The 18,588-nt window shown below is 34.3% G+C and overlaps 1 protein-coding gene across 1 annotated transcript in view; it reads right to left on the bottom strand.

The window, feature by feature from the left end:
- Positions 1-18,286, bottom strand: part of Orc5 (origin recognition complex subunit 5) — a 74,563-nt gene extending 56,277 nt beyond the window's left edge. The window contains 2 exon segments of the mRNA XM_089105965.1: positions 14,278-14,370; positions 18,266-18,286. Coding sequence (XP_088962091.1) covers positions 14,278-14,337 — 60 coding nt within the window. The 5' untranslated portion in view covers positions 14,338-14,370; positions 18,266-18,286.
- Positions 18,287-18,588: the final 302 nt, after the last annotated feature.

The raw sequence follows: 18,588 nt of genomic DNA, 5'->3' as shown, positions 1-18,588 counted from the left end.
GTACTGAAAGTAAGTGTTTATACCACTTGAAGCAAGGTTATCAATAATACTGAGACAATGATAAGTGTCAATGTCCAACTTATATTGAGGAGCTGAGGCCAGCAACTCAAGGCTTGATAAAGAGTCGGAATAGATGATAATATTATTCAAATTTTCAATCAAAGATTGGTTTTTCTTCAGGTATTCTAATGCCATGATTATGGCATTTAACTCAGCAGACATTATAGATAAATTATTAAATAATCTCTCGCCCATTGCAATTTTCAGGTGAGGAAGGAAAACACCACTTGCAACCTTCTCAATCATTTTTGACCCATCAACAAACATTTGGAAGTGATTTTTATAGGTAATTGTATTAAGTTCTGCAAATTTTTTCTGAACAAAAGCAATGGGGGTTAAATCTTTATTCCATTTTGAAAATCCAGTATTTACTATGGGAAATGACCAATTCCATGGAGGGGATTGGGGGAAAGTAGGTGCAATAGACTTTGCTGGTACAGGGAACTTCTTTTGAATATTGGCATACTCATCTGCAATACCTCTATACATGGCTGGATTTCTTAACCAATTATGTAATGTGTGTGAGCTATTTGATTCAATTTTTGTGAGATGTTTTATCAAGAGAAAGCTACGTCTCTCCCTTATTGTTGTTAATCCACTCTCCATAAGCAGAAACTTGGTGCTTGTGGGTTTCCTAAGACCAAATATGAGACGTATTATATCATTTTGTGTTGTTTCAATTTTTTGCATCTGGGTCTTTGCACATGCACCATATACAATGAGCCCATAGTCAATATGGGGTCTTATATGTGATTTATAAAACTGGAGTAAGGTTTTCTCCTTACAACCCCAGGGTGTGGAAAGAAGTCTTTTTAGTATATTTGCTTTTCTATAACATTTTTTTATTGTGTTTGAAATGTGGAGGTGGAAATTAAGTTTTTGGTCAAGCATGAGACCTAGGTAATTAATATTATTATCATCTGGAATGGTTGTTTTATTTAGAGTTAGTTTTGCATTAACATGGTTTCGCTTCCTGTGAAATTGGATTATTTTTGACTTGGTGGGTGCAATGGGTAAATCTGAATGTTGAGAGAATTTTTCAAACTGGAAAAGTGACTTTTGCAGATTTGACTGTGCTATCTGAAAGGTGTTGCCAGATGACCATAGCACCACATCATCAGCATATTGTAGATTCGTATGGGGTAGGTTCATGTCCCAGAGATATAGGGCAAATAGGAGGCAACTGAGGACTGCTCCCTGAGGTAGGCCTTTGGATATTGTCTTTTGGGGTGAAGAGGCTGAACCAACACAAACAATGAAACTTCGCACTTCTATGAAGGATTTAATAAAGGATACTAGCTTGGGAGGTACTCCAAGGTTTGCAAGTTTATTTAAAAGGATTTGGTGGTTCACATTGTCATATGCTCCTTCAAAATCAAGGGAAGCTGCCACTAGGATATTATTATTTGAGAAAGATTCATTTATTGCATTTGTTAGCAAAATGAAAGCATCTGTTGAGGAGTGGTATTTCCTGAATCCAGTTTGAGTGTGTGGGATCATGTTATTTTTCTCAACAAACCAGAGGAGTCTGTGATAAATCATTTTCTCCATTATTTTCCCCATCACAGGTGTAATCATTATGGGTCTATAAGACTCAGGGTTATCTTTTGGTTTATTTTTCTTTAGGATTGGTAGGAGGGACGAAAATTTCCATATATTGGGGAACCTACAAGATGCCCAAGCGTGATTATAACAATTTAGCAGTTATTGTTTGTATGAAGGTGTGAGATTCTTTATCCATGTAGGGTGTATATTGTCATAGCTGCTGCTAGTTTTGGACCTAATATGATGTATTGCATTATTCAATTCCTGGATTGAAAATGGATTAGTTATGTACTCGGATCCTGGGCGTGGTTGGTAACGAGGGTTCATAGGAATTGTGGACAGATTGCTTTGATTTTTTGATGTTAGCTTATTAACAAAAAGAGTTGCAAATAGGTTAGCCTTTTCAATATCATTGTCATAATGGGTATTATTATGTATAAGTTCATACAGGAGTGGGTTGGGAGAAGTCTTTTTCCCACAGATGTGGCTTATGACTTTATGTATAATTGGCTCATGCGTTTCTCTGGAGAGATTATTTGCAAAATTATTCCAGTATTTATATTTAGCATCTATTATAGTCCTTTTTAGATTAGATTCTGCTTGTAATTTTTTTAAATATGTAGTAGGTGTTGGTTTTTTTATGAATTCTGTCCTAGCTGCCTTTTTTATCTTCCATTTATTTAGGCACTCATTTGTCCACCATGCTTTAGGAATTTGTTTAGGGAATGTTTTCTTAGGTGTTGTCCTGGGGATAGCATGATTAGCTGTATTTATTAGTAAAGATGTCAAGGCTTCAGCATGTGTGTCAACTGTTGCGTTAGAAATGCATGAACTTTTGGTGAAACTTTTAATTTCATCATTTAGCTTATTTTGGAACATAGACCAATTTGCTTTAATGTTGATATATTTGGAGGTATGAGATGAAGTTTCAGCAGGTTCATTTAGGGAGCAAACTATAGCAAAGTGGTCTGTACACAGACTATCAATTTTATTTATGTAAATTTTGTTCAAAAAATTTAAAGACACAATTTGTAGGTCAATTGTGGAGAATTTGGCACTTTTGGGGTTAAAATATGTATTTCGGTTTGGAGGGGTAGCAACAGCTAATTCATTATTATTTGAAGTCATATGCTCAATAAATTTACCATAAATTTACCAATAAATTTAGAACAACAACAGCAACCGTACAAGAAAATCGAAATATATTTTCTTGATTATTATCGCTTCTAATCAGTAGTTGTACCAAACCTATCCTGCTCAAGTCATCCTCAGGGCTATACTGTGGTGTTTATCCTTCCCATAGTATAGTGCAGACGGTTTTATATAATCTATTTTCCCTTATTATTTTAGTTTTATATTTGTGTTTAAAGCTTTTTCCAATCGGAAATTTTCAGAAGTCCACAAAAAAAAAACGTCCCCCCAGATCCCAAATCAAATTCCATAGTGAAAGATACCCATCCTGGCTGGTCAAGCACATTATCTGAAAGTTCTAATGATAGCTCCGATTCGGAGAATAGGACAATGATAACTGTAGGTCCTAATGTAACCATAAATGATTATAATGGGTTTCAAGAGGTCCTCTCTTGAAGCTCTAAAAAAAGGAAAAAAATCTCCCCAATTAAAAGCATTTCTCTCCCTGCCCAAGATCATCCCTCCAAAAACTTAGGAATTTACCTTAAAATTACTCCCACTACCCCCTTTGAAATAAAATTGATCACTGCAGTAAGAGTTGCAATTTTTAAATTGCTTAAATCAATGTTCTCTCTTAACATTAACCGTTATGGATCTCTGCTTATAGCTGTAGAAGATCAGAAATCAGCAGATACAATAATTAACCTTAAATCCCTTCTGAATATCCCAATTATTGCTTCTAATTGGAACCCAAAACAATCACCAACAAAAATTGTAGTTTACAATGTTCCCCCAGAGATATCTACTCAGGAGTTAAAAGAAGGCCTCTCAGATAGGGCTGGAAACACAATCCCAGTTGAGGATGTTACCCAACTTGGAAAACCTAACTCTACTGGCCTAAAAACTAGTAGATCCTTCTTATTCACACTAAAGGATAAAATTGATATCCCAGAAAAATTATTCCTATTTGGGCAAATCAAACCACACAAGGAATACAAACCTAAGCCTATTCAGTGTCAGAAGTGTTTCAAACTGGGACACACGACAAACAAATGCAATGAAATTCTCCAAGAGTGTAGTAATTGTAAATCTTTCCATCCTAAAGAGCTGACAACTTGCAAAAACACCCAGCCTACATGCATCAATTGCAAAGGTCCACATGAATCTACAAATAAATCATTATGCCCTGCATACAAGAAAAGAGCTCTAACACTCCAAATATCAACAGAGAAGGCCATCCCATACCCCTTTGCAGCAATGGAAGCAAATGCTGCCCAACAATACCAAAGAAAGCCTGTCATGAAACCAACCAAAACCCCCAAGTCAAATGCCCCAAATGCATCAAGCACCCCATATACAACAATATCTTCTAAGCCCCCGAGCTCAAATCCCTATCAGAAGGAATCACCAAGCCAGCAAGCCTCGTTTTCCGGTGAGATGAGGCCAGCCTGGCCCTCCCTCCCAAGAAGAAACAAACCAGAAACACTACCAGGAATCAATCCCTTAACCACCAAACAGGATGCACTACCAAAAATGCAATCCCCAAATATATGCTTATTCATTCTAAACTGTAATGCAGTTCAGGCCATGAACATACATCAACTACAGAAAACAAAAATTATTGCAGAATTGGCAAAAATCTACATCCCAGATGATATGCTCATTCAAGCAAAAAAAGATCTTGCTTTACTTTTAACAAAGCTGAACATTGATATACAGTCATATGAAGAATAAATCAACAACACACCATTTATCAATACTCCAATGGAATGTAAGATCACTCACAGAAAATAAGCTAAATGAACTAATATCATTTATGAATAATAATTCCATTAATATTGCTTGCCTCCAGGAAACTCATTTAACCCAAAATCAACAAATTAAGTCTCTGGGATACACTATCCTGAGAAAGGATAGATCTTCAAAGAGAAAAGGAGGTGGTGTAGCTTTATTAGTTAATAATAATATAAAATTTTGTGGCATCAATTTTCCAGATTTTAAAAATGATGTTGATGTAATTGGTATAAGTGTTTGGCTGAATAATTTAAAAATCTACATAATAAGCTTTTATAACCCTAATGGCCAAACTTCAGATGCCAAGGATTTCTTTAATTATATAAATAATTCTAATATGTTAAAAAACATCATTATTTGTGGTGATTTCAATGCCCACAGCCTTTTGTGGGGGAATAAACCAGCAAATAAAGCTGGTAAATTTATTGAGCATATGACTTCAAATAATAATGAATTAGCTGTTGCTACCCCTCCAAACCTAAATACATATTTTAACCCCAAAAGTGCCAATTTCTCCACAATTGACCTACAAATTGTGTCTTTAAATTTTTTGAACAAAATTTACATAAATAAAATTGATAGTCTGTGTACAGACCACTTTGCTATAGTTTGCTCCCTAAATGAACCTGCTGAAACTTCATCTCATACCTCCAAATATATCAACACTAAAGCAAATTGGTCTATTTTCCAAAATAAGCTAAATGATGAAATTACAAGTTTCACCCAAAGTTCATGCATTTCTAACACAACAGTTGACACACATGCTGAAGCCTTGACATCTTTACTAATAAATACAGCTAATCATGCTATCCCCAGGACAACACCTAAGAAAACATTCCCTAAACAAATTCCTAAAGCATGGTGGACAAATGAGTGCCTAAATAAATGGAAGATAAAAAAGGCAGCTAGGACAGAATTCATAAAAAAACCAACACCTACTACATATTTAAAAAAATTACAAGCAGAATCTAATCTAAAAAGGACTATAATAGATGCTAAATATAAATACTGGAATAATTTTGCAAATAATCTCTCCAGAGAAACGCATGAGCCAATTATACATAAAGTCATAAGCCACATATGTGGGAAAAAGACTTCTCCCAACCCACTCCTGTATGAGCTTATACATAATAATACCCATTATGACAATGATATTGAAAAGGCTAACCTATTTGCAACTCTTTTTGTTAATAAGCTAACATCAAACAATCAAAGCAATCTGTCCACAATTCCTATGAACCCTAGTTACCAACCACGCCCAGGATCCGAGTACATAACTAATCCATTTTCAATCCAGGAATTGAATAATGCAATACATCATATTAGGTCCAAAACTAGCAGCAGCTATGACAATATACACCCTACATGGATAAAGAATCTCACACCTTCATACAAACAAGAACTGCTAAATTGTTATAATCACGCTTGGGCATCCTCTAGGTTCCCCAATATATGGAAATGTTCGTCCCTCCTACCAATCCTAAAGAAAAATAAACCAAAAGATAACCCTGAGTCTTATAGGCCCATAATGATTACACCTGTGATGGGGAAAATAATGGAGAAAATGATTTATCACAGACTCCTCTGGTTTGTTGAGAAAAATAACATGATCCCACACACTCAAACTGGATTCAGGAAATACCACTCCTCAACAGATGCTTTCATTTTGCTAACAAATGCAATAAATGAATCTTTCTCAAAAAATAATATCCTAGTGGCAGCTTTCCTTGATTTTGAAGGAGCATATGACAATGTGAACCACCAAATCCTTTTAAATAAACTTGCAAACCTTGGAGTACCTCCCAAGCTAGTATCCTTTATTAAATCCTTCATAGAAGTGCGAAGTTTCATTGTTTGTGTTGGTTCAGCCTCTTCACCCCAAAAGACAATATCCAAAGGCCTACCTCAGGGAGCAGTCCTCAGTTGCCTCCTATTTGCCCTATATCTCTGGGACATGAACCTACCCCACACGAATCTACAATATTCTGATGATCTGGTGCTATGGTCATCTGGCAACACCTTTCAGATAGCACAGTCAAATCTGCAAAAGTAACTTTTCCAGTTTGAAAAATTCTCTCAACATTCAGATTTACCCATTGCACCCACCAAGTCAAAAATAATCCAATTTCACAGGAAGCAGAAACCATGTTAATGCAAAACTAACTCTAAATAAAACAACTATACCAGAAGATAATAATATTAATTACCTAGGTCTCATGCTTGACCAAAAACTTAATTTCCACCTCTACATTTCAAACACAATAAAAAAATGTTATAGAAAAGCAAATATACTAAAAAGACTTCTTTCCACACCCTGGGGTTGTAAGGAGAAAACCTTACTCCAGTTTTATAAATCACATATAAGACCCCGTATTGACTATGGGCTCATTGTATATGGTGCATGTGCAAAGACCCAGATGCAAAAAAATGAAACAACATAAAATGATATAATACGTCTCATATTTGGTCTTAGGAAACCCACAAGCACCAAGTTTCTGCTTATGGAGAGTGGATTAACAACAATAAGGGATAGACGTAGCTTTCTCTTGATAAAACATCTTACAAAAATTGAATCAAATAGCTCACACACATTACATAATTGATTAAGAAATCCAGCCATGTATAGAGGTATTGCAGATGAGTATGCCAATATTCAAAAGAAGTTCCCTGTACCAGCAAAGTCTATTGCACCTACTTTCCCCGAATCCCCTCCATGGAATTGGTCATTTCCCATAGTAAATACTGGATTTTCAAAATGGAATAAAGATTTAACCCCCATTGCTTTTGTTCAGAAAAAATTTGCAGAACTTAATACAATTACCTATAAAAATCACTTCCAAATGTTTGTTGATGGGTCAAAAATGAATGAGAAGGTTGCAAGTGGTGTTTTCCTTCCTCACCTGAAAATTGCAATGGGCGAAAGATTATTTAATAATTTATCTATAATGTCTGCTGAGTTAAATGCCATAATCATGGCATTAGAACACCTGAAGCAAAACCAATCTTTGATTGAAAAATTGAATAATATTATCATCTATTCCGACTCTTTATCAAGCCTTGAGTTGCTGGCCTCAGCTCCTCAATATAAGTTGGACATTGACACTTATCATTGTCTCAGTATTATTGATAACCTTGCTTCAAGTGGTATAAACACTTACTTTCAGTACATTCCTAGCCACTCTGGCATAAGTGGTAATCATCAGGTTGATGAAATAGCAAAAAATGCTATAAATATTGACCAGCCAGGTGGGAGACCAATCCCAATTAGAGATATTTACTGATGGAGGCTATCAGATATTAATTTTCATAAGATTAATCCTATCCTTTCCCCCTTTCCCAATAAGTATCTTTCTAAAATTTATCATAGAATTCGTTCTGGAACAAATGGACTAAATTTCCTTGCATTCTCATATAAGCTTTCTAATTCAAGTGGTTCAATTCCCCTGTCCCCTCTTTGCAGGCATTGTAATATGAATAATGAAACAATTGACCATTGCCTATTTGAATGTAATATGCTGACGTCTGCACAACATACCTTGCTTTCTAAACTGTTAAAATACTTCAAACACCACAAAAATCCCACTATCAGTCAAGAGCCTAGCCAACTATACCTGCACACAGAGCATAGAAATCGACATCTATCATCTTATATTTGAACTCCTAGAGTCGAAAGATCTGCTGAAAGATATCTGAATATATCTAATAAATATGAGGCAATCAAGCCAGTAGCTCTGTAGCCCACAGAGTGAAGCAAAAGGAAAAGGGCTAAATAGTGTTACTGAAAAGCCCGCCTGCTGTTAAATAGAAGAAGAAGAAGAAATTGATCCAGAAAACACTAATCTCCTGGTTTACCTGGCTATGCTGTCCTGTTCACCTGGATTGCTTGAAGAGGCTGTGACGAAAGATCCAAAATGTGAATTCGCACTGGAAACGATCGGGACAATTGAATTTCAAAAGGGCAGACTGGACAAATCTGTGGACTACTTCAAAAGAGTGATACCCTTAGCGCGCTCTGAAGCTAAGCTGTCTCACTTATTTTCCTTAATGAATAATGCAATTGCCAAAACCAAAGTTGCCAATAAATTTGGACTTCGCGTGCCTCTCTTGTAATTTTCAATTAAGAGTAGTACTTCACATAAGTCAAATAATTCCACAGTTGTATATTTTAATCTGAACTGATTATAGTAAAAGAGAAAATAAACCTGTTATGAAAAAAAAATCAAACATCTTTGAAAATATACAGCATGAAAATCAAAAACCTTAAAAAAAGAAAACTAAAAGTTAGAAGCTTAGTCCGTATCGTTGTTAGAAATCGGATTTGCCTGAATAATCAAATATCTTTGAAAAGACTACAGTATGAAGACATTAAATTGCTTAAACAGCAAAAAACTGGTAATTGCAAAAATATTTTATATATTTTAACAAGGGAGTACAACAATTCAAAAATCTTAAAAAATAAAACAAAAAATTTGAAGCTTAGTAGAAATCGTTGGTAGAAAAACTTCATTATCGAATTTCTTCTGATACAAGTAAACGCAATGTCTTTTCAAGACTTGAAAAAAAAATTGAAAAAATTTAAAGTTCAGTTCAGAATCACTAAAGTTATAATGTAAACTGCAAAAATATGTAAGGTGCCTGAGCAATAATTTTAATTTTTTAATTCAAACTAGAAAAATACCTTAAAATTTTAAAACTAGTTTGTTTTTTGTTAGATAAAATCCACTCGCTAAGGGATTAAGCTTACAGGTTTGAACGCAGCCAGTTATATAATGTTAGCAGGAAGGCTCAAAAAACGAAAATTCGCAATTATTATCAATGATGATTCTCTATTTCGACAAGGGATACACAATCTTTCTTTGAAAAAAAAATTTATAAAATTTCACATTTTGTAGATTGGAGTTTGGAACCTCTACAGTAGAGTTCTCTGATATGATCAGCGTAATAAAGTGACTTTCACTAAGATTGCTTGCTTTTTTGGGGTATTTTGCTCTTTTTTCGAAAATCAGGCAAATTTTCTGATTTGTAGCTATTGGAAGGTAAAAATAAGCTGAATAAATTTTACATATTTAGAATCAGCACAAAAAGCCAATTCTGTTGATACATCACTTGTCACCGAAATTCCGCTTTTTGTTTTGGTCAATAATGGCCCGAGTCACCTCTTAATTGCAGTTCGTTATAACGGACTATTTGATAAGATTCTCTTGTGATGCACAATTTTATTTGAACGTATTTATTTTGCTCAGTTGAGTTTGAGTACTGAAAGAAACAAGGTCCACTCACACAGGTATATTTTAAGTTTAAATTTAGTTTTTGTTTTGCTATTCTGTTTTTTTTTTTTTTTTTTCGAATGTCTGAAGATACAAGGGGTTTCGGTTCGAGGAGGGGAATTGTCCTGTTATGACAGAGGTAACATAAAGAAAGAAAAACGAGCAAAATTGGGGTTTTTATAGGCCAAATGAAGATACTGAAAAAACGAAGCGAATATTTCGAGAGGACAAACGCCTCTCTTCTTCAGCGCGAAACGAAACGATGTATCAATAAAAGCCAAAAATTAAAAGAATTAAAACCAACTACCTAAAAACCATAAAAGCGAGTTATTCGCCAATATCCGCGATTTGCACAAAATCTAAAAAATATGAACTGCCATCGACGGATACTAGCAAACAACTGAACAAAGGAAAAGAATCAATTCATTCACTCGAAAAACAAAACGAACCAGCAATTAAATAAGTTGGAAAACTATGTCATTTGATTTCGGATTTTAATTAAGGCATTTCTTGCAGACACCCTTTGAGACTTAAGGGGTTGTTCACGTGTTTGATTAGATGACTGGGAAAGTGGTTCAAGGTTTATTTCAGGGATCACTAAAGTATCGGCTTCTCTTTTGGGAAAACCGAAATATGACTCGTTTATTCTTAAATCACCGGAATCTCGGTTTGAAGCTAGACCTAAATGTTGGTATTTATAAATTTCAATAGCTTCTCTGTAGTGCTGGACAATACCTTTATCATTCGAAATAAGACTAGCTTGATTAAACAAAATAGTATGGTCTGGTTTTTCAAAAAAGTGCTCGGCAAGGGCAGAGTCAAAATTTTCTGGTTTTTTCCGCTTTTTAAGTGTATTATTAATTGAACTAGAGTGCTGAGTTAATCTATCTGTTAGTCGCTGATTAGTTCTTCCAATATACCAAAGACCACACGAACAAGGAATTCTCTAGACACCGGAGTTTTCACCTATCGGGATAGGGTCTTTACCTTGATAAATTTGGGACCTGATACTTTTTCTGGGTCTATAATAAGTGTAAATGTTATTTTTCCTTAGATTTTTTGAAATGTGGTCTGAAATCCTTTTAACATAAGGGAGACCAAGATAAACTGAATTTTCCCCTTGATTTGTGTTTTTGGTGGAACTATCTGATAATCTTTTAATGCGTTTTGCAATTACATAATTTATTAAACTAATTGGATAACCATTCCCAAATAAAATATCTCTAAGGTGGTTGAGTTCTAAATCCAAGAAACGTGTTGAACAAACTTTCAATGCTCTATCAACTAGAGAAGTGACAACTCCTCTTTTCACAGCAGGAGAATGATTGGATGAATAACTTAAGTAACGGTCATTATGTGTGGGTTTTCTATATACACTAAACTCGAAACATGAATCATTTCGGTGCACCAGAACATCTAAGAAGGGAAGACGCCTCTCTATCTTTACTTTACTTTATCGCAGTTTTACTTTACAATCCCTTTACAAGAATTGGCAGTTTTGATGCAGATTCAATGTATACCAATTGTGATCCTCAAAAGGCCGAACTGTTTTTGGAGCAAAAACTTAATTCTAACCCATCTATATCAGAAAATTCTACTTTTTCGAATCAGACTCTTCTTTCCCTTACTGCCCTTTGTAACAGAACTTCTTTTTACTTCCAGTATAGAGGCATTTTTTAGAGACAGAAATATGGGCTTTCCATGGGTGCCCCCCCTTTCTCCAATACAGGCTGATATTTTCATGGAAGACCTTGAAGAAAGGGCTATTTTGCAAAGTTCTTGTAAGCCTGAGTTTTGGGTTTGTTTTAAAGATGACATTTTTTATTTATGGGAGCATGGCGACGAGTCTCTGGGTTCTTTTCTTCACTTGCTCAACTCCTTGGATCAAAAACTGAAATTTACTCAGGAATCAGAGATAGAGAGGCGTCTTCCTTTCTTAGATGTTCTGGTGCACCGAAATGATTCATGTTTCGAGTTTAGTGTATATAGAAAACCCACACATAATGACCGTTACTTAAGTTATTCATTCAATCATTCTCCTGCTGTGAAAAGAGGAGTTGTCACTTCTCTAGTTGATAGAGCATTGAAAGTTTGTTCAACACGCTTCTTGGATTTAGAGCTCAACCACCTTAGAGATATTTTATTTGGGAATGGTTATCCAATTAGTTTAATAAATTCTGTAATTGCAAAACGCATTAAAAGATTATCAGATAGTTCCACAGAAAACACAAATCAAAGGGAAAATTCAGTTTATCTTGGTCTCCCATATATTAAAGGGATTTCAGACCACATTTCAAAAAATCTAAGGAAAAATAACATTTACACTTATTATAGACCCAGAAAAACTATCAGGTCCCAAATTTATCAAGGAAAAGACCCTATCCCGATAGGTGAAAACTCCGGTGTCTACAGAATTCCTTGTTCGTGTGGTCGTTGGTAAATTGGAAGAACTAATCAGCGACTAACTGATAGATTAACTCAGCACTCTAGTTCAATTAATAATACACTTAAAAAGCGGAAAAAACCAGAAAATTTTGACTCTGCCCTTGCAGAGCACATTTTTGAAAAACCAGACCATACTATTTTGTTTAATCAAGCTAGTATTATTTCGCATGATAAAGGTATTGTCCATCACTACAGAGAAGCTGTTGAAATTTATAAATACCAACATTTAGGTCTAGCTTTAAACAGAGATTCCGGTGATTTAAGAATAAACGAGTCATATTTCGGTATTCTCAAAAGAGAAGCCGATACTTTAGTGATCCCTGAAATAAACCTTGAACCACTTTCCCAATCATCTAATCAAACACGTGAACAACCCCTTAGGTCTCAAAGGGTGTCTGCAAGAAATGCCTTAATTAAAATCCAAAATCAAATGACATAGTTTTCCAACTTATTTAATTGCTGGTTCGTTTTGTTTTTTGAGTGAATGAATTGATTCCTTTCCTTTGTTCAGTTGTTTGCTAGTATCCGTCAATGGCAGTTCATATTTTTTGGATTTTGTGCAAATCGCGGATATTGGCGAATAACTCGCTTTTATGGTTTTTAGGTAGTTGGTTTTAATTCTTTTAATTTTTGGCTTTTATTGATACATCGTTTCGTTTCGCGCTGAAGAAGAGAGGCGTTTGTCCTCTCGAAATATTCGCTTCGTTTTTTCAGTATCTTCATTTGGCCTATAAAAACCCCAATTTTGCTCGTTTTTCTTTCTTTATGTGATGTCAGGCCAATGTGGTTTAAGAAATTATCTATGACAGAGGTATATATTAAATTGCCATTATATAAACTGAAAACGTGATATCTATGCGGGTAGAGTGAGTTTTAAGAATGTGCCCTTCGAAATGTGAAGATCTTGGCAAAACCCCACTTTATGGGCTTTTAAGAGCTTAGAAGTCTGTTGATAGTGGGAGGATAAATTAAGCCATTTTAAAGGTCCTATCTCTAATCCTTCTGTAGCCTATTCTAAGGCTTCGGAAATTGCATAAAGACTAGTCTACACCCGTTATAATCTTGGGCTACAGTAAATCTTTTCATAATTTCGGAATGAGTCTGATTCTCGTTTACTCTAGGGTTTGGACATAGTGGATTAAATTTAAATGCATTATAGTGCATTATAATTAAATATATTATAGATTAAATGGATTGATTCCTTTACCAGGACCCTTTATCATTTAAAATTTGCAGAGTTTCGTTTTCTTTGCAGGCAAATTTAGTTACTCCTTTTATTTGAGAATTTTTTTTCCTGAATGTATTTAAAAATAAACTTTCTCCTAAGAAAATGTATTCTAAAATATATTCCCGTGCCCGCCCACATACCACTGCTATTCTGGTATCCTGCCCTCCTCTGAAAAACTTTCTGCAGGCACCCTTGAGAGGTTTATCTACATAAAGGGTGTTCAGGAATTCTTGCTCCCTAAGAATGGTTCAAAAGCTCTACTGAAGAAGTTTAAAAACTGCGGCTTAATAATACTGCACTTACTTCAAATTTTAACACCAAATCTCCTCTAGGAAAAATACCCCGATGTTATCCAAGAATTGGAACTATATACACCATTTGGAGAGTTTCTGAACTCATTCAAGTTCAAATTGATCTTTAATGAGTCTCCTACAAATTGAAGATTTAAATTCTTATAATTTATCCCAGAATTTCCTATAGTTTTTGTCCAATTTGTCTGTTTTTTTCTGTATATTTTACCAATTATGGCCCCTTAGATATAATACCCCATAAAACAAAGTCTTGGACATGAACCTGACTGTACTCCCTCCACAATAAAAACTCTGTCAAGAGGGGTGAGCAAAATCCTTGGGAATCAGCATTTATTTTATTTTTTTAACTTTTTTCAAATGAAGAAACTTGCCTGAAAAGTTAAATTCTTTAAAAAGGATAGTGGAGGGGGCAATCACATTCTTCTCTGATGCAAGACAAGTTTTAACATCAACAGCACTGGCTGCAAACTTATGGCGTATCTAACAATTATCATACCTGAAGCAAAGTAGACACGATCTTTGTCTGCTCATCTCTGTGTAAAACTTCTTTAACCATCTCAATGCTTACATAGAAACAAATCCAACAATACTGAAAGAGTAAAATTATTTGTTCATGAAATATTTAAAAGTAACACTTTTTCTATTATAGAAATAATCTAGCCAAGAAATTAGATATTGAGTCACAGAAGACTCGCAATCTCTGTTGTTTGTTTTCTGAATTGTCTCCTATGGTACCATGTGCTGGAAAAATCGAAAGCATGACTTATTTTCTTCTGGCTGTATGCCACTTTTTATTGTTTGTTTGAACTTACACAAGTCCAAAAAGACTCCAAGGGCTCAACTTCAGTACTTGGAGATTTACTTTTTGTTTAGCAAACAATAATAGTGTTTTAAAAGGAGCATGGACAGGGGTGCATATTGAGTCCCTTACCCATAACTGAGATACCCATATCAACTGAGATGAAAATACAATTTTTTTGTTATTAAATGGCTAGAAAATAAAAATAAGCTTATAAATAGTTAAACATTCCCCAAATGAAATTCCTAGACACATCCCTGGGTTATAGAATGGAAGCTGACAGTTGAAATCTTTAAAAGCCAAAGCCTTTTTTGGTTTTGGCATCAAAATAATAGGTTCCTAACTTTACATATCTGCAAGGCGAATATCTGAAGAAGAATTATGAATATCCAAAACTCACCAAAGCACTACTTGTCATTGAGCAATTTTTTAAAGACCAATTTGACTGATCTAGTAGGAAAATATACTTTGGGAGATCCTCAAATATGAAAACAACAAAAAATATTTGACAATTTAAAAGCTAAAGAAAACATTTTCTTCAGTCTCAGGCAAGATATAGGTCTGGCATTGCTTTACCGGCTCTCAATTAGATTTTTTGACTGTTAACTCAGATTAAAAAACTATATGTAATTATACAGGATTACCCACAAATGTGATCCCGATAGATTTGAATGGCTTTTGGTTGTAACTCAAACCCATGTTCAATAAGCTTTTTGCAATCGATTTTTGTCATGTTTGACATTCAATAAACAATTACAAATAATGAATTGCAATCAAAAGCGTTTATTGAAACTTACTATATTAAAAATGACTATCGTATCGACTTTTTGACGGACGGATTCAGACGATTCAAACTGAACTTATTAGGAGTTCCAGAAACTCATATCCCAAGGGTAGGAAACATGAAATTAGGTGACATAGATTTGCTTACTCAGGCAGGAAGGATGCAGGGGCGGATCCAGGATTTTCTTTAGCAGAGGGCGCATAATAGGTTGCTTCGATAAACTTGTGAACAAAGAAATACCAGCAATTTAAAGGGAACCTCGACAATTATGTGTCGTAGGTAGGTAGTGGAAATGGTCGTAAATTTAATCTAAAATCTGGTGAGGGCTAAAGTTCTAATAAATCTGTTGACATTAAAATGGTACAAAAATATTCATACATAAAACAGTAATTTATAAAAAAAAACGCCATAAAAAAAAAAAAATCTGTTCGCCATCTAGAAAAAAAATATAATATTAAAAATTTTCTGCATGTTTTTTCGCCTTTGCACTTCTGACCACTATAGCGAGTGAGTTAAGCTTTGTACTGTCAAAACAAAATTGGTCTTGAACCATATTTTAGTGTCATGTATTCTTTATGACTATTTGTATAGGTCAAACCATTTAGCATGTCGCCTACCTGTGTGGCATCACTAAGTAATTATGATAGTAATGAAGAGTAGGAAATGCGGATCAAGATACAACTTGTATATTCGTAAAAGATGTATTAAACATTAAATACTAGTTCTTTTAGGAGTGTAACAAGAAAAATAGAACGAATAGATAGAAATACATAGAAGACATTTAAAACGAGGGTTTTAAGTACAGGTAATAATGCATGAACTAATCACTATTTCTTTTTGAAAATAGTGTTTTAATAAACAGTGTCAGCTTTGACGAAATCTCAAGAATTTACTAATCAAAATTTCACTTTTCATAACAACGTAGCGTATCTTTTCACTTTTTAAAGTTCAATATATTTTGCTTAAATTACAGAATTCACAATTTTATAAGAAAAAGTCTATTTCTTCATTTCTACTCCCGCCATATCTGTTTATAAACAAATAAGTAGAACAACAGGGAATTTTTTTTTTTTATACAAGACAGTGGAACGCAACTTTAAATGAATATTTCGACCCTATATCCAAGGGCCGTCTTCAGCAGAACAGACGAAGAGAATAAAAACAATATAAAAGAAACTTACATTAAAATTCAATCATTAAAACTGAAAGGTTTTTTTTTAAATGTTTTAAATCAGCCCTAATATCATTACTTCAAGGCACTTCCTTGAAGTAATGATATTAGGGCAGATTTAAAACATTTTTTTAAAAAAAACCTTTCAGTTTTAATGATTGAATTTTAATGTAAGTTTCTTTTATATTGTTTGTTATTCTATTTGTCTGCTTGTCTGAGGACGGCCCTTGTATATAGGGTCGAAATATTCATTTAAAGTTGCATTCCAGTGTCTTGTATAAAAAAAATTCCCTGTTGTTCTACTTATTTGTTTATGATGGAAAGGCAGTGTGGTCTTCGTCGCTATTTATATCTGTTTATTACACGGTCACTGTCTACCTCACTATTTCGGTGAACATTTATAATGGCTAGTCCTGTCAGTCTCGAGTCCTGTCAGTTTAGAGCTCTTTTAGTATTTCCTCTTCTATTCATCTTAAAATATTCAAGTAAAGACCAAGATCGCCAGAAAACTATGAACCCTAATAAATACATGTATGTATGCACTTCAAACTAAAAAATATGAGTCGAAATACTCCTTAAAAAACAAATAATAATGTGTTTGTTATTTTTGTATTTGATAGGTATAGATTGGTAGTTTAAATTCTCAGGGTTTCAAGCTGTTGACCCTCCGTAGAAACTCGGGTAGACATAGGGCGATAATCAAATGAACAGCGGTGACACAGATAAGCTCATTAAAGCGCAATAATAATAAATTCCATGAGCTTGAAACCTGTATATTGCATTCGAAATTTTGGCCTAAATATTAACCTCGCCACTGTGCAAATGGGCGTTTTCGATAGATATCACGCACCAAGTGCATGATAAAATTGGTGCTTTTGGAGTTCATCATAAACACGCGAGTGACATAGACTGAATCACTAGTCAATTTTAATGCTTTATCCTTCCTATATTTTGATGAACATCATAGATTTTTGTACTGCTGTAACATGATACTGTTTTTCATCATGATATTTGAAATTAGCATGAACATTTTTATGGTCAGTACATGACCTTATAACTCCAAGCGTCTGATATGAGCTTTTACTGGTCTCAGATTTAACAAAAAGGAAGTAGTTTTTTTTGTCTGAACACCATCCATGAAAACTTTTGGAGCCATGAGCTTTGAAAAGGACAACGCTTTGTCACTATGCCCTTGACATTTTGGTTAACTATTTCAGAAAATTTAAAGTTCTTTCCTGGTATCCAGTGCCTACACATTCAGTCCACTTTTGAACATCAGAAATGTGGTCATGGTTATCAAAGGACTCTAGACTAATGTCAAACATGGTGATAATAGGCACAGTGGCTGAGGTGTCTTGTGAGTGTTGGTCTATTTCATTAAACGGATTATTAATGTTTTGGCTTAGAAGTTATTTTAATGTCTTAGGCAAATTTGCTTGAAAAGTTGGTTTAATTCATAAATTTTTTAACTAAAGCATTTAAATAATTTTTCAGAGATTGAAACACAAAATAGAAGATTTTTCAATCCAATGACCAATAGATGTTTTGTGTCGATCTGTTAATCAACGTTAGTTGTAATCTTTGTTCAAAACGACCCAAGGTCTTCCTCCTAAGTCCTCTTCCCTTTCTGCTATTTTGACAGGGGTTTTTTTTTTTTTAATGGGATTTCTGATAATATCAGAAATTATGACCAGATCATGACCAAAAAACAACCAAACTCATATTCTTACATTTTGTTGAAATTTAACTGTAATTCATAACCTTCAATGCCAAAATGGTTTTTCAATTCTTGTAAACTTCATGGCTCCATAGTTGTCAGCCTTGTTTTATATTTTATTTGATTCTTACACTAATTCCAAGAGGAGATAGGAAAACTCACTTCACAGTTGCCATTCCTTGCTGGCCTTAGGAAAAAGGGCTTGGTTCAAAAAAAAGAGAAATGAACCAAGGACTCTGAAGATAGGGGACAAATAACATAACAATTATTGTCTAAAAATCTGTTCCTGTAAACTTTGCTCATCAACAAATTATCTTCTCTTATTCAACAAGGATT

The sequence above is a fragment of the Artemia sp. Qi Xiang Cuo genome, chromosome 2 (assembly GCF_049724085.1).
Source record: "Artemia sp. Qi Xiang Cuo chromosome 2, ASM4972408v1, whole genome shotgun sequence".
Lineage (NCBI taxonomy): Eukaryota > Metazoa > Arthropoda > Branchiopoda > Anostraca > Artemiidae > Artemia > Artemia sp. Qi Xiang Cuo.
This window is presented reverse-complemented; position numbering and strand designations above follow the sequence as displayed.